The sequence below is a fragment of the Chaetodon auriga genome, chromosome 23, assembly GCF_051107435.1.
Source record: "Chaetodon auriga isolate fChaAug3 chromosome 23, fChaAug3.hap1, whole genome shotgun sequence".
Classification (NCBI taxonomy): domain Eukaryota; kingdom Metazoa; phylum Chordata; class Actinopteri; order Chaetodontiformes; family Chaetodontidae; genus Chaetodon; species Chaetodon auriga.
In genome coordinates this window covers 13,505,849-13,524,776 of record NC_135096.1, presented here as the reverse complement: position 1 = coordinate 13,524,776, position 18,928 = coordinate 13,505,849, and the positions used below count along the sequence as shown (strand labels likewise).

Here is an 18,928-nt window from a genome sequence, read left to right as displayed (position 1 = left end):
AGACTGAGGCCACACTGACCTCTGGAGGCTTGACATAGAAACAGGGGACATCAGTCATGTTCCCACAACAACTTCTATGTACATTGCAGTTTTTCCCCCACAACACCATCCTATAAGAGGAGCTGCAGTAATCTCCGCCCCCCGTAGATCACCTGAGCAGTGAACCAGGAAATAAGGACTGCGGCAAGTGTAGTGTCCTTCGAATGCTCACCTTCAATTCCAGGCCGTTTCAGCCATGCATACATTCTTTGCATACCATACGATAGCATCGGGCGAGCAGATCATCATGAGAATCAGTTCATTGTCCAAATACAATCGCGCTTATCTGTAAGCAGAGACACATTTACACAGTAAAACACAATATAGAGCAGAGGATTGCTGTTGGGATACACTAATTCTTCACAGCTTCTCATCATAGTGACACATGTCTGTGCAGGCAGTAAGTCTGGGGACATAATGCACTGTCATTGTAATTACTGGAGTAAATATCCTGCAGCCACACACAGTTGAGTCGTGTTTGCATCACTTTTGAGGACATTATATTAATCTCCTGCAGACTTGCCTTAACCTTAACCGTACTTGCCTAACCCTCACCCTCACCGTCAGTGTTCACCCTAAAAATTTCTCATTTATGTCATGGGGACTTGCATTTTGTCCTCCTAAGGCAGACCACAATGTGACTGTGTAAACAGATTTATGTCCCCCACAACATGAGTAATATGCTTTCGCACACACAAACAAACACACACACACACACACACACACACACACACACTCACTCACACACACACACACACACACACACACACACACACACACACACACAGGTCTTTTTTACCAGCATGAAAAGTGTTATTAGTAACAACAGAACATTTCCATGTACAAGATGGAACATACACACATACACAGGGGAAAAAAAATAAGAGAGAGAGAGTGTATCAGGTTGCAGTGGGTGCTCCAGAAGGAGGCTTTGTCCTCCAGGTGTCACCGGTGACGGAAAAGTACTGTCACACCCAGTGGAGCCTCACATCCTTCTGTGGGAGAGGAGATTAAACGATTAGTTCGTCCTCACTTTCGTCTGTGCTCTTCTGTCCTATTCTTATGTTCTGCTGCTGTTCTCTGACTGAGAAAACTGCTGACTGGGACATTCTTTCGGCTCCTGCTGCACGAGCAGAGAATGAGTTCACTGCACTTTGCTATCCTACATTCAGATATGATGTGTCACGATGAACTCGTTACGCTCTTGCATTTACAGTGGTTCATTTTTTTTCACCCAGGCAACCGAAGGATTCTTCTTATTAAACACATCACTACTATTTATTTCATAATTTCTACAAAACTGTGCATGCATCTCTTAAGAAAGACACGTGACTGTGTGTTTGTATAGAAAGTGCTGACATGAAAGGGGTCTGGTGCAAACCTGTCAACCTCTCCCACTGTATTTCTATGTTGTACTGTTCAAATATTTTCCCTTCAATCCCTTAAAAAAAAAAAGGGTGGCTGTAATGTTGATGGATGGCATAACTGCCCATTTGATGTGCTGCTACATTCTCCTCCGGTACAGCAGGCGGCAGTATATAGAATATTTGCTGTAACGTCTATTGATGAGAGGGCATTCACTCAAACTGCACGGGCCAATAAAACAAAAAGAAGAAACAGGGGGAAACTGACGTTAAAGGGATGGGGTACCTGTGAAAAAGGATAAAAGTTTATGCAAGTATCTTACCAAATGGGACAAGGCTTACCTGTGCATTGGTAAAAGTCAAGCTTTTTGTCACATAAGGCACATGGATTTTAGTGTACCACAGCGCCAACAAAAGTTGTGTCTGCAGGTCCAGAGGTTTGGGGGTGCATTTTCCAGTGTTGGAGAGGAACAATCCATTTATCCGGGCTTGCTGCCTCGCTGACTTCATGCAGGGGTCAGTGAGGCATGCATATTCTGCTGTCCCACACCCCCAAAAACAGGGCTCCCTTGAGAGCCAAGGTAGAATTAATCAAATTATTTTGTTAAACTACAATCTCCAAAGTCAAGGGCAAATTTTAAAATTGAATAAGATGGCGCTGCAGATGGCCTCCTCGCTGCTGCGCTCTCTGGTACTTTCTTTGTTTTAGATTATTTACCACATTTTGAGCTGCCCCTCTCTGATACAACACAGTTGGGCGGAACTTTTCATCGAGCCAGAAATTTTTTCTGATTTTTTTTTTAATTTTCATTTTTGCTCTTCTTCCTCGACACCAACCACTGCGCCTCAGGAGACCCGTCTGTTAAACTCCTGAAGCTTGCAGATGACACAAAGGTCATTGGCCTCATCCAAGATGGTGACAAGTCTACATATAGGTGGGAGGTTTAACACCTGGTCCTCTGGTGCAGTCAGAACAACAGTGGAAAGCCTTTTTGCCAGGCTGCGGTGAATCACCTGCTCATTTCCCAGCTTCTAGCCTTCATCCCCGCAGCCCTGACGCTGTTCTCCAGGCCTGATGTGCTTTAGCCGGCCTCCAGCTCTGCCGCCCTGTTGCCTGCCTCCAGCTCAGATCTCCTGCTGCTGGTCTCTGGTGCTGCACTCCAGCTCCCAGAATCTGGGCCGGATCCCCAGCCACATCTCTGGACTCCAGAGTAGTCCATCCTACCTCACAAGGTTTATCTTGTGACCCCTTCGAGGGGCTCAAATCGTAGTTTGGAACCATTGAGCTAAACTAGCTAACTGCAGTTAAAAGTAGCTCCAACAGACAGTAAAATGTTGCTTACATGTTGATATATCAAAATTACACACTTGCTTTCCCAAGGGCCACCAAATCTCTAGGCAGGTGACTTTTTGTTTTCACGGTTGCAGTTTCGGTGTATTTTCATTGACACGTTATCACAGTATTTTCAGTATTTAGATGCAATACTATCATTGTGAAGCAGTGGGTGATGCTTTCAGGTAGTTATTTATTATGCAGGGTGCAGTGCTATGAATGTTACCCTCTGACTTGATGGATGAGGTGTATGTGTGTGTGTGTGTGTGTGTGTGTGTGTGTGTGTGTGTGTGTGTGAGAGAGAGAGAGAGAGAGAGAGAGAGAGAGAGAGGATGTTTCTCACAGGCCGCACACACAGTCATACGCGTCAGTGTGTCAGCAATTGAGGTGACTCCTGCAGAGGCAGCGTGCCTGCCACCTAGTGAGTGTCAAACTGCACTGCATGTTACCTGGAAGCAGGACAAACTGCTGCGCTTGCTGAGTGGGCTCTTCAGATCTGCAAAGATGGCATTATTTTTTGTTCATTTAAACACGTTTTATATATATAAAAAAAAAAAATTATGTAGAACTAAACTGCTACTTAATGTATTTCTTCAAGACTCCATACTCCATATTACGCATGTATTTTGCATCATGCTTGGGTTGAAAACACTTTTTCAGATTGCTCTAGTATTAAATGTAGGATTTTTGGAGAAGTACAATATTTCTGTCGAAAAAAATGTCTGCTTGTGAAGGCATTATAGACATTATACTGTAAATATGTAGTATATTATACTGTATGTATAAACGCTGTCATACATACTCCGATACAGTAGGTGGCAGTACGTGACCTCTACGACGGTTTGCGCTCCGTCAATAATCAAAGGAGAGCACGGGCCTTCGCAGTCCACAGCTGGACCTTGGCTTACTTCTATGTGGACATTAATTTATATTTAGTGTTTTAGTGGATTTTCAGAACAGCTATGGACATTGCACTGTATCTAGGAGCTGCTGCTATCCTCGTCGTTCTGATTTTGTTTGCGTTGAAGGTGCGGAGGAAAACGCAGGAAGGTAAGGAGCGCGAGAGCTAACGCCAGAAACTGGTGAGCTAACGTCAACAGTCAACGTAACGTTCATATTTAACACGCAGTTGCTTTAAAATAAGGTTTACATGTTGACGTTTTCGATAAGGTGGCATATTTATGACACTATTGTAAATGTATAAGAGAAGAACGCATTGTCAAGCTAACAACTTTTCAGCTGTCGTTACGTTTGTTATGATGATGTCAGCATCTGTCTTAGCGGGCCACGTGAGCTGCCGGTGAAGCCATAAGCACACTAAAAACAAATTTTACTGCAAACTACATTCAGAAGAAAAGCGTGTGGTCGTGACTCAGGATGGGCAAATGCTTAATAGGAAATATAAGAGGAACAGTAACTTTACGTCAGACCTGACAGCTTTACGTTAGACCTGATGAGGACATCCTGTTTCATGTCAGGAACCATAAATTGCTGCGTTTTTAATGACTGTTTTTAATTCTGTGACTGAACAATGCCTTAGCACTGATCCAGCAGTTCCAGGGCCCCAACTTCATGAGTTTTGACTGATACCATGTACTGATCTGATATCAGTGCTTTAAAGTCTATACACATGCAACATGTATTGTATAGGCAGTAGTATGATGTGTTATGTATCCTCTCCATGGTTAGCTGATGAGGAGCAGCGGAGGGATGTTATCCGGGCGGCGGGGCCCCCTCAGCGGGCAGCAGAGGAGCGAGGAGCCGGTATGCCTCGCAGGAGGAGGAACCTCGCTGCAGTGATGGCTAACCGACGGCCACAGAGAGAAGCTGTGGAAGATGGTCAGTGATGAACATTCATACATGACGTCTGCGTTCTGTGTTTTATAATAAGCTTTTTCTCAGCTTCCAACGGACATGCAACAAGTGTGCTATCGATTTCAGAGGGGGAGCGTCGGGAAGAAGAAGAAGAGGTGGAGCAGGCAGGCTTCCAGGCAGCAGCAAAAGTTGGAGCCAAGAAACAGAAGAAGCTGGAGGAGAAGCAGGCTAAGAAAGCACAGAGAGAGGTGAGAGGTCCACACTGCACATCATTCGAAGCTGGCTTTGAGAATGCAGTCAGGAAAAGCGATAATGACATCGACTTAAACCAGGCCGTCTGCTTTTAAAACTCCTCAAACAGGTGGAGCTGGAGGAGAGGGAGGAGAGGAAGAGGATGCAGGAGCTCAGAGAGCAGGAGAGACGTCAGGAGGAAGAGAGAGAACGACTGCTGGAACAGAAACAGGTCACATACACGCACATACACACACCTCTCACCAGCTGTTTCCTCCCTGTGCGTTCATGCAAGGAGATACTGAGACTCTTTCACTGGCGTTTATTCAGGAGGAGGACGAGCGCCGGGCTAAAGAGGAGCAGGAGAGACGGGAGGAGGAGGAGTACTTAAGACTGAAGGCATCCTTCATCATAGAGGACCAGGGAGAGGAGGAGCAGCTCACTGAGGACCAGGTCACACAGCAGCTGAGCTCATGTCATTTTAATGTCCAATTTCTCAATGACATATTTGAATTATAACAAGTGTTTGTGTTCTTCATTCTCAGTCACGCAACCTGCTGCAAGAATTCATTCAGTACATCGAGGTGAGACCTGGAACACTCCGCCCGCTCCGAGCTGCACTGAAGTGTCTGAATGCAGTGTTTTAAGCAGTGTCTCCTCTCTGCTGCAGAGCTCTAAGGTGGTTCTCCTGGAGGACTTGGCTTCTCATTTTGGGATGAGGACACAGGACGCCATTAGCAGACTGCAGGACCTGCTGGCTGAAGGCTCCCTCACAGGTTAGTGTGACCGGGGGTGCTTCCTAAAAGACACTGTGTCAGGCAGACTGTGGCGCCGCTTCACTGTCATCCACGGGCCCTGCCGTAATGGTCGCACACCGCATGAGACATGACGGAGCATGACTCAGCTGCATTCAGGGGACATCAGCAGCAACACAAGCAAACAAATTGTGTGAAAGATCTATGAAAATGTGGCGCTGCAGCACTGATGAGCTGGGGTGTATTTGAATGCATCATGTTGGCTCCGTTGTCATCACTTGATAATCTGGCTCTGTCAGTTTTCAGTGTAAAGTATGCACAACTTCAGCAATTAACAGCAGCGTGTGGTCGAGATTACAGTTTGATATTGACCATCGTGAAGTAGGGATCTTCAAATTATAGCTTATTATCATCATTATTATATCCTCTATGATAGCATGTGTTGTATGTTTCCTGCAGGCGTGATTGATGACAGAGGGAAGTTTATATCCATCACTCCAGAAGAGCTGGACTCAGTGGCTCAGTTCATCCGACAGAGAGGCAGAGTGTCCATCACAGAACTGGCTCAGGCCAGCAACTCTCTGATAAACCTGATGCCTGAGAGCCGCAGCGCCGCCTGACAGACGCCTTGATGCCACGCGACCCCTGAATGACAGTTTCCGTGAGAATAATCACAACTCAGATCTGTGTGAAAATTGCAATACGCTGCTGGTGAATTAAACAGAACTTTACACCCGACAAGCCGCGTCCATCGCTGTATGACTTGACCCTTAAATCCATCGGAGTTGGTACGAGTCTAGGTGGCCGCCTCTCACGTTTGCCTTTCAATGCGATCTACGTTTTTTAGCTTACTCGTGTCATTTTTGCAGGGATTTGCGTGTAGCACAAAGTACCAGTCTTCTAATCTCACTCCGGGTGACACTTCCCAAAATGTGAGAACTTTTAATATTCATTCGATTGGACGCTAATCTTAATCCCGTGGGATCCGCACAGGTCCTGATGTGGGGCCGAGTATTAATACTGGGGTGGAGGAGAACATCGTCTCCACATCACTGTGGTATGGGATTAGTGGGATAACAAAATCTGCACCATAAAAATGCAACTAATAACAGAAAATGAACTAAATAGACACATTTTATTACATAATCTACCTTGTGACCAATGAAACAAGGACTATAAGAATGCACACGCTGATGACAGACACATCAGACGTTAAACCTGGAATTAGTTTCTGTTGTTGTGAAATCAGGGTGGTTTGGTCTCGTGTTTTTTTTTCAGTTGAAGCTGAGTCCACAAGCCCAAACAAATCAGTCTCAGAGGCTGAGCTGGATTTCAGCTGGATGTCTCCTCGTCTTTATCCTGGACTCTCTGTCCTTTCTCACTCTGTTTTCCCTGAGTTATCTCCCATGTCGAGGTGGCTCCTCTGTCCTAAAACCATGAAAAATAAATCAGATCAATCGCCCTGTAAACTATTCAGACTGTAAAATACCAGTTTGCATTTCAGTGGGAACCAACCAGGTGTACCTTTATCAGCACACCCAGGGGTGCCAGGTCATTTCTGAGGGTGTCACAGGCTTTGAGGAGGGGGATTCTCTCTGGGTGAATTTCAGGCTTGTTGGGGGATCCAGCGGTGGAACGAGTAAGCGCAAACGCTCGCACTTCACTTCTGAAACGAGCCAGCTGCTCCACAACGCCCTCTAGACGCCCGTAATGACTCACCACATCTGCCTCCTGCACAGGACAAATAATCAGTGAGCAACACTGTCGCGCTGGGTGACATGTTCCTTCATCAACACGAGCACACACACTGTAGATCATTATCTTTAATCCCACATACACTGTCCTGCTCCAAAATCTGTATGACATCCCTGACCTTGCTGGGCAGCTGATCGATCCCAAACATGTCCAAGACGTCTCCGATGTAGCTGATCATTGCTGCAAACACTGCAGGACTCCGCGGCGCTCCGCTGGACTGAACAGAGACGGTTCACACACGCACAGTTATTCACTGACAATGGATCATTTGACACCTGTGACCACTTGTGCCTGCTCCCATGCCAGTTTTACCTTGGAAACAGGCTGAAGTTGGCAATTTGCATGATAAACCAGATTCATGACAGCACTGATGGCATGTGGGGTATTGAAGTCTTCGGCAAGTGCTTTCGCCACGCTGGATTTAGTCTCAGCCAACCTAAAAGAAACGTGAGACAACGGCCTCTCCCGATCAGATGAAGCTAATAACTAGAACATGGTGGAACACTGAAAACGGAGCACAGCACTGCAGAAACTGAAGCACATGTGATGAAGACAGATAATACCTCTCCCAGAGCAAAGCTTCCTGGACAGGTGAACACTGCAGGTGACCCTTCATGTAGGCCTGAGCATCGTGGATGAAGGTGGAGATGGTTCTCAGTGAGGTCTGAGCCTCTGACATGCTGCTCTCACTGTAGTTAATCGCTGTGGAGACACCGCCGTGAATCATGAAATCTTAATATCTTACCGCAATGAATCTGCAAAGTCCACATCCTGGTTTTTCAGTTGAACAAATCATGAAAACATTTACTTTTTTATGTGGATTCAGAATGTTTTTGCTTTCATATCACATTGCACTGGGCAAAAGAGCCCGGAAACTGTATATAGTTTCATCTGTATCACCTCTGTATTGTCCATAAAAACATCATCATCAACAAAAACATTGTTGTTTTTCCCACCTGATCTGTAATTGCTCAAAAGACAAAACATCCGGAACTCATTGGCCGAGTAAGACTGCAGGAAGTCCTGATGGAAGACGAAAAGGCTTCAATGTAGAAACCTCAAAACACAACATGGAACGTATATATCGAGATTATATATCAAGACTTTACCTTGATTGTGACATAGTTCTTTAAAGATTTAGACATTTTCTCTGCGCTGTCTTTGAGGTGTAAGTGCCCTAAAAACAGTAACAACCAATCAGGCATGCTTATTCAAAAACAGAAACACTGAGCTGGGTCATCTTTAGGGGTGAAGCCACTTGAATTGACATGGTACACATAATTAGATGATATGTAAATGAGTCTTTTTGATGAACCTGTGAACTGCAGGGGGATTTTAGGATTTACCTGAGTGCAGGAAGTAGTTTGCCCACTGATCACACTGATGATAGGCTTCGCTCTGAGCGACCTCATTCTCGTGGTGAGGAAAGGCCAGGTCGATGCCTCCAGAGTGGATATCCAGCTGACTCCCAAACACCAAGCTGAAACCACCACAGAGACACTGTCGACTGAGTCTGTCCTTGACACGTCAGTGCACTGCAAACAGGCCTATAAACACTTCACCTAATGCAACTTAAGCCAACAAAATCCAAACTGCATCCTCCAAAATGATCATGCATGCCTCTTTAAAACAGTTTCAACAACACCTGAACCTTAGAACCTCCATTTTTTCAGCCACCTAATTTAGGAGGTTAGCCATGCAACGGTTCAATCATCAATAATTCTGCTTATGGAGCCTTTTCTTTATGCACTGAGGGCTTGGTTATGTTGACTCTGCATCCTCAGGAAGGCCCAAGGACAGACTGCCACACAGTATGATGTAAATCCAAACCTTGCGATGGCGGAGCATTCAATATGCCAGCCAGGTCTTCCTCTGCCCCATGGAGATTCCCAGTATGGTTCCTTAGGCTTGGACTGCTTCCAAAGGGCGAAATCCCTTGAGTCTCGTTTATTTGCGCTGCCTGGAGAGCCATGCAGAACAAGCAGTGGCAGGGATCAGAGTGCCCATGGGTCTCAAAAAGCCACATTTCTGAATGTTTGAGGGTACACTGAGCTGACTGGAGCAGACAGAAACGCTTACCGGGTTCTCCTTGAGCATTCACGGCTCCCACAAACTTGCCGTAGCGATCACCAATGGACTGGATGTCGAAATACACGTCGCCTGCAAGCAGAGCATTTGACAAACGTCGAGGACTTATCTCACGAGAGAAATAACAATCAGCTGCGAGATACTCACCTTCTTTTGTGGCGTAAGCGTGTCCGTTTTCAATGATCCTCTCGATAAATGTGACAATGTGATGCACGTTCTCGGTGACTCTTAAATACACTGCAGGAGGAATCACCTCAAAAGCAATGGCAGATGACAAAGCATGTTATCGATTAACAATTCACCATTCATCGAACACTGATATGTGGAAAACTCTGATCTAATCATACACCTTCAATGACAACATGTCCCTCTTGAATTCATCCTCATACATCGCGGCGATGACGGCTGGGGAAACATTTTCCTGTAAAACGAAGCAAACAAATGAACATGGTTGATAATAAAAGCAAGCATAAGAATCAGTGGTTTTCACACTCCTGTGATCTCACCTCCCAGCTTCTTTTGATGATCTTGTCATCGATGTCAGTGATCACCATCGCGTGGATGACGGTGATTCCGAACCACCTGGACAGAATCCTCTGAATGATATCAAACCTGACGTAAGAGCTGTGACAAGACATAAGGAAAACAGCTGATCTCATTTTACAACCTTAAACTTGTGCAAAAAGGTGTTTAAGGTTGTATAAATACCATGCGTGACCCAGGTGGGCATGGTCGTACACGGTGGGCCCACAGCTGTACCTGAGACACATGCACAATACTGCGTTATTATGCTGCTATGAATACACACGGTGTCCATCAGTCATTTAACGATATACATTACCAGGTAGCTACTCCCTCTCTGGCCAGAACGAGGGGCTCTTTCTGTTTGGTCAGGCTGTTGAAAGTCTTCAAACCCGAGTCAAAGCCACTGGGTCTAATCCATTTTTTGCCCGAAGCACCGCAACAGGATCCAGCAAATCTGGATTTGATAGCGTTAGCTATACAGGAAGCACCGCGGAAGACCTTCGCTTTCCATAACATTGACCTGACTGGGTACCTCCACATTCTGAGAGCGGCATACGCACTGCTAGCTTAGCTTAGCCACTCGACGCGCACTTTAGATACATACACTGTATATATATCTATATGTATATCTATATATTTATACATATGCTTGTACATTAACACAGCGAACACTGCGACATTACCAGCTGTAGCAACGGACCCTGTCAAACTACACGCGCTTTCACCCCGAGTTTTCATGCGCGTCACCTCCCCACCTCTCGCGAGTGTCTGGTACCGGAAGCGTTCGGACGTGTCATGTGATTAGCTCTTACTGGCACTCTTGCTAAAGTAGCTATGTCAAAATAATTCTGTTTTTTGACAGGACGGGTTGAGAGGAGCCTCGCGTTTTATCCAAAGGACCCTCAGCAAGATGCAGAACGTCATAAACACGGTGAAAGGCACGGCTCTAGGAGTGGCTGAGTTTCTTACTCCAGTGTTGAAGGTAAACTTCATGACATGAGCTAGCGAGATGTCATAAACACATGAACAGATGATCAGTGCTATCTGGTATCTTACAGTAACGTGCGCCACGATATTCATTTTTATTACTGTTATTTAAACGATAAAGCACTGATTAGATTCAAGCTAGCAGACCTAATGGAATATCGATCCTCAATGAATATTTTGCACAGTATTGCTAAATGCGCAGTACACCGGATATCCCTTTAAAATGCAGTTTTGGTTTTATTTTTAATCGCAGGAATCGAAATTTAAAGAGACTGGAGTCATTACACCAGAGGAGGTGAAGACATGCTCTTTAATCTCCAAATTTGGATTCTATATTTTATCTTTTGCTAGTACTGTACAACCTATGGTTCACAATTCCTCTCTTCTTGTATTTTAGTTTGTAGCTGCTGGAGATCACTTGGTCCACCATTGTCCCACATGGAAATGGTGAGTGTCTACTTGGAGCTGAATTGCAGATAAATATTATTGTATGGTTGTAGTGTTTGTTTTTACTACATACACAGCTGGACATCTCTGCTGAACTGAATGATACTGCAGCGATAGACTCCATGACTAACTTGTCCTTTGGCAGTAAAAACTGTACTACTTATTATTACTGTACTGTAATAATAATCTGGGACAATTCACTGGATTAAATCTGAGTTTACAGCCTTGGTGCTGTCCTGGATTCAGATCAAAGATTCAAGGGGATGCAGCCTTTGCCAATTATGCCCGTAAGCTCTTAAGCACACTAACTATAGATATCTATATAGCTTGTTATCCTTGTTATAAAGCTACATATTTTTCATTGGGTTTCATTTTCTACCTCTTGTTATTCATTCTTGCGGTGGTGGTGTGGTGTTTGTTTTTTGTTTTTTTGTTTTTTCAACCCTCACAACAGGATGTTTTTTTTTTTCCCAGAGCAGCTTCGAGCTGTGCCCACACAGATAAAAAACACAGTGAGGTTAAACCTGTGGGAAGATGTTCTGGAGTAGACTGAAATAGGCGTATTTTCATTGATTTTGACCTGTGGTGACTGTGTCCATTAGGAAATTGGGAGACTGAGAGTCTTAGTATTGGTAGAGTGTTTACATGAGTTCTTGATTATTAAGACCTGGTTCAAACTACACGATGCACTGCCATAAGCTCTTGCTGTGTCTTGGTCGGGTGACTGACAAACTGCATGTATGACCCCTATCGATCACGGCACGTCTTATTCTAGGATCGCGCATGACGTCAGAGGTCATCAGGGTGGTGGACGAAGCAACTGTCAGTCAAACTGACAGAAGCGTTGAGTGTGACGCTAGCGGTCTTGTTGAGCATTTGGTCATTATTTGTACATCTACTGGGCAGCATCTGCATAGCAATTGCGACGAATACACTACGCGAGTACAGATTGTCGTTCACTGGTAATTTGTCAGCCACGATAAAATCATCTCAAAGTCAGGCTAGAATGGTGTCGTCTGAATTATTATTTTATTCATTCATTCATCTTCTGTACCGCCTGTCCCTTTCGGGGTTGCGGGGGGCTGGAGCCAGCTGTCAGCGGGCGAGAGGCAGGGTACACCCTGAACTGGTCGCCAGTCGATTGCAGGGCAACATATACAGACAGACAACCATTCACACTCACACTCACACCTAAGGACAATTTAGAGTCACCAGTTAACCTAATGAGCATGTTTTCTGGTCTGTGGGAGGATGCCGGAGTGCACGGAGAGAATCCACGCATGCACGGGAAGAACATGCAAACTTCACTCAGAAAGGCCCTGCCCAACCCGGGGATCGAACCGGCGACCTTCTTGCTGTGCTGTGCTGCAGCTGCAGCAGCAGGTAGTGCTGTGAGGCACGCGCACTACCTGATGTCATGCGCCACTGTGCCGCCCTTATTATTATTTTATTTTATTATTTTATTTTATGACATGTGTTGCCTTTGTTCTCCCTCTGGCATCTTAGTGGCATAAAACTCTTTCCATTTTAGTCATTCAGCTTCTTTTAAAGAAATATGGAAGAAAACCGAAACAGTGGTTTATAGAAAAAAGAATTCTGTGAATTAAGTTTAAAAGAGGACGGTTTAGTTTCTTGTTTTTAGTAACAGTATAATGAGCACAATACCCTTAAATATGTGTTAATGTTTATGATTCATGTCCCTTCAGGGCCACTGGGGAAGAGGTCAAGGTGAAGCCATATTTGCCCCAGGATAAACAGTTTCTGCTGACGCGCAACGGTAAGAGGGGGATTTAAAGTGGGGACCGCTGAATCAGTGAGAAACATCTTTGAATGACAGTGTGGATGAAATAGAACCATAAAGAATTTTAGAGGGAATATAAAACTGAGGCAGTTGTAATTTCTTCTTCCAAAGAATCACGTAAATGTGCTTTAGCAGCTACCAAAGAAGATTTTTGTAGGAAAGCTCCACCATCATTATTACCAACCGTATTTTACCTTATCAGTGAGACCTGCGCCTTTTTACTGTACTTCCTTTACTGCCCACAGTTCCCTGTTACAAGCGTTGTAAACAGATGGAGTATTCAGATGAGCTGGAAGCCATCATAGAGGAGGATGATGGAGATGGGGGCTGGGTGGACACTTACCACAACTCAGGTTGGACACCGTTTCTCATCATCCATGTACTGCATGTATTGCAAAATTCGTTTTCGTAACAATGCTTCTGAATGATGTGTGTCAGCAGGAGTGTTAGGAGTCACAGATGCTGTGCGAGAAATTTCACTGGACAATAACAAGGTATGCTTCATGTATTTGCTTCAAATTCACGTTTATTCTGAATGCAATTTGAAATTTTAGTTTAGTACACTAATAGCAGCTATAATCAAGATTTTTATGATAACAATATATCAAATGACACTGTGAAAAATACCCAGAAAGAAGTCCAAACTGAGCGTTAATGTAACGCACAGAGTTATGGCAATGTCAATGTGACAAGATGAGGCAGAGGTGGAGTGAGAGGAGTGTTGGGGGGGCTTCCGGCCCTTGTTGATAAGGCTGACAGCAGACGGGAAAAAACTGTTCTTGTGGCGTGAGGTTTTGGTCCTGATGGACCGCAGCCCCCTGCCAGAGGGGAGTGTCTCAAAGAGTTTATGTCCGGGGTGGGAGGGATCAGCCACAATCTTTCCTGCAATGCTCAGGGTCCTGGAGGCGTACAGGTCCTGGAGAGACGGGAGATAGCAGTCGATCACCTGACACGCTGCAGTCTGCCCTTGTCCTTGGCGGTGGCAGCAGCGTACCAGATGGTGATGGAGGAGGTGACGATGGACTCAATGATGGCTGTGTAGAAGTGCACCATCATTGTCTTTGGCAGACTGAATTTCTTCAGCTGCCGCAGGAAGTACATCGTCTGCTGTGCTTTGTTGATGAGGGAGCTGATGTTCAGCTCCCACTTGAGGTCCTGGGAGATGATAGTTCCCAGGAAGCGGAAAGACTCCACAGTGTCAATAGTGGAGTCACAGAGGGTGATGGGACGTGTTTCCCAGCTTCACTCTCATCGCTCTCATAGCACCATTTTCGACTGCTACAGGCAACTGCTTTCAGAAACAAAGCTGTGAAGCCCTCTGTTCACTACCTGCTCAGAAAATAGACTAGCTGGTTAACACAGTGGAACATTTAGCAGCCCGATGACAACTAGCGGTGGGAGAGACCAAAAATGAGTTCGTGAATGTTGGACTTGCATTCATCAAGTGGACACAAACACATCTCCAACTGAATGATCATGTTGCTCTGTAACTGCTGGACGTGGAAAAAAACAACTGTTTTCAACCTTAGGTTCATGAAAAGACCCTTTAAAATGGTGTCTCGTCGTTTGATGTTCATTAGAACATCATTTACATTCATAGTATGACTATTTTGTTTCGATTGCAGTTAGTTGACGTGCGTAGTCGCAAATAGGCTCTTTTATGAATTCCTCTAGGACAAGAATATGAATGCCACGTCTGCAGCATGTTGTGAAGATGATGATGATGAAGACGATGAAGATGGAGAAGCAGCAGATATGGAAGGTATTTAGATCTTACTCATATCTGTCCAGTAGTGAAGCAGTTTCTTTCAAACAGCCTGTACTTAAGCTCATGTTGTCCTTAATGCTGTCTTTTCAGAATACGAGGAAAGTGGCCTGTTGGAAACGGACGAGGTAGATGCTTCAGAGGGTCGCAGCATATCACCTATTGTATGATCTTATATCACTTATCGTGAGTCCAACTGACCGCCTTACTGGTCTTCTCTCTGTCTAGGCAACCCTGGACACCAGTAAAATGGTAGAAACTAAAGTCAAAGCAGAGCCTGGGAGTGAAGACGCCATCCTTCAGACTAGAACATATGACCTGTACATCACATACGATAAATACTACCAGACCCCTCGACTCTGGCTGTTTGGATATGACGAAGTATGTACCTGGGCAAAGTGGGAGTTCATAAGATGCCATTGTTTATTCCAAAAAAAGCATGGAATCGTATAGCATGGAAGTTCTTATCTGTTCTGCGTGAGATGGGAAGCATTTGTATTAATGTATTAATCGTTTTTGTATTGTCAATGCGACAACGTGGCTTCTCGGTGGCCGATAACAGCCTGTGGACTGTTTGCCATGTAAAGGACTTAAAGGATGTTACCTCTTTCCGGCACTCTGCAACGCTAGCTAACATTAGCTTAGAAATGGAGCCTGCTAACGCCAACAAATGACCGTCAACCATCACAACACAGTGTCCAATGCAAAGTCCAAAATCTAAGCTAACATTTTTAAAAGCATGAGCAATATATTGTAATATTGGGGTTGTCAGCATCTCATTAAGCCGCTGTGGTGTTTCCCAGGACAGGCAGCCGCTGACTGTAGAGCAGATGTACGAGGACATCAGCCAGGACCACGTGAAGAAGACGGTCACCATCGAGAACCACCCCCACCTTCCTCCACCTGCCATGTGCTCTGTCCACCCCTGCAGGTGAGGAAGGAGAATAGCTAACCTTGTTGTCCATGCCTTTGAACAAGACACTCTTCATTTGTACCGCGCTGCCTTAAATCATGGGTGACAGTGCGGCTCCGTCTTACTTTAGTCTTTTCACTGACACTTGAAAAAAACGTTGTTTTTTTCAGACATGCTGAAGTGATGAAAAAGATCATTGAGACTGTGGCAGAAGGGGGAGGAGAGCTGGGAGTGCACATGTATCCTTTCATGGTAATCGCCTGCCACATGTCAACTGTGGTTGATTGCTCTTAAAATCTTCGTTCGGGAGGATGTTTCCTCGGGATGTGTGGTGAGTTTGAGGTACTAAACAAAGCAAAAAAGTGAAAAGTGCTGCTGGCACCACTGAAAATGACCTGTTTTGTCTTCTGCAGTATGCATTATGTAGCATTCCTGTTCAGAGGTGGAAAATATGGGAGGTAGGAATAGAAATCAGCCGATGATGAGTCAGCCGGATACATGGCTTTTGTGTGATCACTATGATAAATACCTTGATTTATCTGGTACTTAATTTCACTTCTTCATCATGGCATAACCAACGAATCAGTCTTAATGCAAGCCTAATCCTAAAACCACACTGTATAATTGACATAAGCCTGTTCATTCGTGGCGTGCCTGTCGCTTCCTGTTGTTGTCAGGTTAACATTACCGCAAGGCAGAAGTAGTTTGAATTTCAAATACAAAGAGACTCTCAGAGTGCTCTGGTTGGTTACAGCGCATGCTGTGTTGAATGTCATACCTCTCTCTCCACTTGTTCTCTCTCTGCCTCTGTACTGTGTCACTACTATATATCTTTATTTCTAGGTTGAACCCTGGATACTCCATTAGCGTGTGTGTGGGCCCCAGTCATTTCCTCTAATGTTACATTGTTAAAGTATAGTTCTGTATTGTAATCACCCTCCACGCTCCTCCGTGTTTTCCTTAACCGAGACTTCCAGGTACCTTCTGATTTTCCTCAAGTTTGTCCAGGCCGTCATTCCCACAATAGAATACGACTACACGAGACACTTCACCATGTAGCTTCATCAATCTGCCCGTGCTAACGCTACATCTGCCCATGGGAACGATCAGCTCTTCTGCCTCTGTGTTGAGATTACATCCGGTCTGATTACAATCTGGCTTGTGCAGTGTTACTCTGAGACACTTTCTGTGTGTGTGGGACGGGGGGATTATTGGAGGTATGTGACAAAACTGTCTGTTAAAGGAACAGTCTTGCCTTTTGGAAAGCAGGCTTGGTTCCATTAAGCCCAAAGTCAATATTAGTTTAGTCTGTATGCGTCAAGGACAGAGATGGCTGCTGTCTGTCTAACTAGCCTCGCTCTAAAAATACAGCTTTCATCAAATTCAGTGCTGTCTTGTTTTTTTTTTCTTTAAATAGAATGTAAAAAATAACACACTTTGATAAATTTGTAACTAGCTCGCTAGCAGTTTCAGTTGTTGAACTACGTTTTCCCCTTGTTGCAAAGGTGGCTAGCAGTTTCCCCCTACTTCCAGTGTTTGTGCTAAGCTATCTCTGTGCTACACACACAGAAATGAAACTGATATCCATCTTTTCATCTCACTCTGGGTAAGACTGCAAGCAAGGCTCCGACCGAAACGTCCGCCTGTTCCTCTCGTGTTTCTTTACAGGTTTAATGTGACCTCAGTGTGGTGAGCTCTCGCGAACGTCGTTAAAAAGATCCCGACGCTGTCACTAAAACTCACCTCATTCCACACTGTTTCACTGCTTCAAATGTCATAGAAAATAAACGAACCCTGGTTGGGCGAGGTTGTCAGCTCCTTGAGTTTGTAAGACTTGGAAGGGTTGTGGAAAACTGTCCTGCCTTCAGTATCAGTGACGAGACATTAAAGCTGCATGAAGTGATTTTGGACGAGCAGCAGAACAAGCTGTGAGGACAACACTGATATTGTATCACCTGATAAAGTTGTTACGGCTAACATGTCAGCAAACACTTGCCGAGTAACAGATCCAGAAAACACAGAGCAACATTCACATTCGCATTCTTTTTTTTTTTTTTTTTTGTTATTGATGAATGTAAGTCCAATAATCACTAGTCTTTACCACCTCCTGAGTATAATATCTGGCTCTTTAGCGGCTAAATGCTCCACTATGTTTACCAGCTAATTTGGTCTGTCTGCTGTTGAGTGCACCCGTTTCTTCTCCAACTTCAATATATCAAAGAAAATACTTCATATATATGTAGATTTGGACAGTTATTGATAAGAAATGTGTGCTTTCTTGCTAACATTTTCTAAAATGTGTGTACCTGACAGCAGCATTGATAGAAGTTTCTTGAGCATTAATAATAACGTTGCCATGTTAGAACAGTGCTTATTATTGCTACCCCTCTAATGCACTTTGCAGGAGTCATGGCAGAACCTCATTATTGTAAATCAGCTCTTTATGCCAGCTTGTCTTAATACTTCTTTCTTTGAATGTGTTGATGGTCGGGCCCTTTCATTCACCGATGGTTCTTGTGGTCTGCTTTTACATTTTTGTGTTTTATTCCAACTGTGGACAGTGATTTATCTTCTGCAGCTTGTGTCAGAGCCTTGAGACTTTTTTTTTTTTTCAGTCTGTTTTGCTTCGACAAGCGTGATGTATCACTAACTGTTGAGTCTAGGAGCTATGTGAAAGTTGACTTTGACTTTTATTGTGCAGAAGTTTCGCAAAACATTTGGAAAATTGTTTTACTGTCACAAGCTTCTCGGTGTACTTCAATAAATCCTTCAGTGGATTCCGGGTTTATTTTGTTTCAAAGTACAAACTGTATTTTGTCCATTACAGTAACATGTTTCTGACACTACTTACACAACTAAATCAAATATCTGCTTCAGTAATCCTCGCTCTATTTTCCTTGTTGTCTGTTGGTTAAAAATATCCACTCTGTACTGCCTGTTGGTCCAGTCTTCTGATGTAACTTACTCAGTGGTAACACTTGAACATTTTAAAGTAATGTACATTTATCATTAAAGAGTTTCCCAAATATTGCAAACAATGCTATTTGTGTGTTTATTTACTGGTGCTGGAGAGGGGTTGGTGGTGGGAGTGGTGATCTTTAAATCCCCCC

General features: G+C 44.4%; 3 protein-coding genes across 4 annotated transcripts; 2 read left to right on the top strand and 1 right to left on the bottom strand.

Moving 5' to 3' along the window:
* Nucleotides 1–3,592: 3,592 nt before the first annotated feature.
* ddrgk1 (DDRGK domain containing 1) lies at nt 3,593–6,665 on the top strand. The gene is made up of 8 exons (XM_076723084.1): nt 3,593–3,786; nt 4,426–4,575; nt 4,678–4,799; nt 4,913–5,014; nt 5,113–5,235; nt 5,328–5,366; nt 5,453–5,558; nt 5,997–6,665. The coding sequence occupies exons 1-8, from the start codon at nt 3,699–3,701 to the stop codon at nt 6,155–6,157; spliced, it is 891 nt and encodes a 296-aa protein (XP_076579199.1). The 5' UTR covers nt 3,593–3,698; the 3' UTR covers nt 6,158–6,665.
* Nucleotides 6,654–10,671, bottom strand: cars2 (cysteinyl-tRNA synthetase 2, mitochondrial). The gene is made up of 15 exons (XM_076723081.1): nt 10,222–10,671; nt 10,089–10,139; nt 9,887–10,004; nt 9,730–9,801; nt 9,528–9,633; nt 9,372–9,452; nt 9,123–9,252; nt 8,639–8,772; nt 8,402–8,469; nt 8,249–8,315; nt 7,856–7,994; nt 7,605–7,728; nt 7,411–7,509; nt 7,062–7,268; nt 6,654–6,965 (listed from the first exon to the last, which is right to left on the bottom strand). The coding sequence occupies exons 1-15, from the start codon at nt 10,443–10,445 to the stop codon at nt 6,870–6,872; spliced, it is 1,716 nt and encodes a 571-aa protein (XP_076579196.1). The 5' UTR covers nt 10,446–10,671; the 3' UTR covers nt 6,654–6,869.
* On the top strand, nt 10,667–18,856 carry atg3 (autophagy related 3). 2 transcript variants are annotated; one of them, XM_076723083.1, is made up of 12 exons: nt 10,667–10,887; nt 11,146–11,187; nt 11,290–11,339; nt 13,046–13,116; nt 13,386–13,493; nt 13,582–13,634; nt 14,815–14,902; nt 14,999–15,033; nt 15,134–15,286; nt 15,709–15,836; nt 15,989–16,057; nt 16,796–18,856. In XM_076723083.1, exons 1-12 carry the CDS (start codon nt 10,816–10,818, stop codon nt 16,875–16,877), a joined length of 951 nt encoding a protein of 316 aa, XP_076579198.1. In that variant the 5' UTR covers nt 10,667–10,815; the 3' UTR covers nt 16,878–18,856. The 2 variants fall into 2 exon arrangements, with proteins under 2 accessions (XP_076579198.1, XP_076579197.1); XM_076723082.1 differs by having other exon boundaries at nt 10,694–10,887; nt 13,579–13,634.
* Nucleotides 18,857–18,928: the final 72 nt, after the last annotated feature.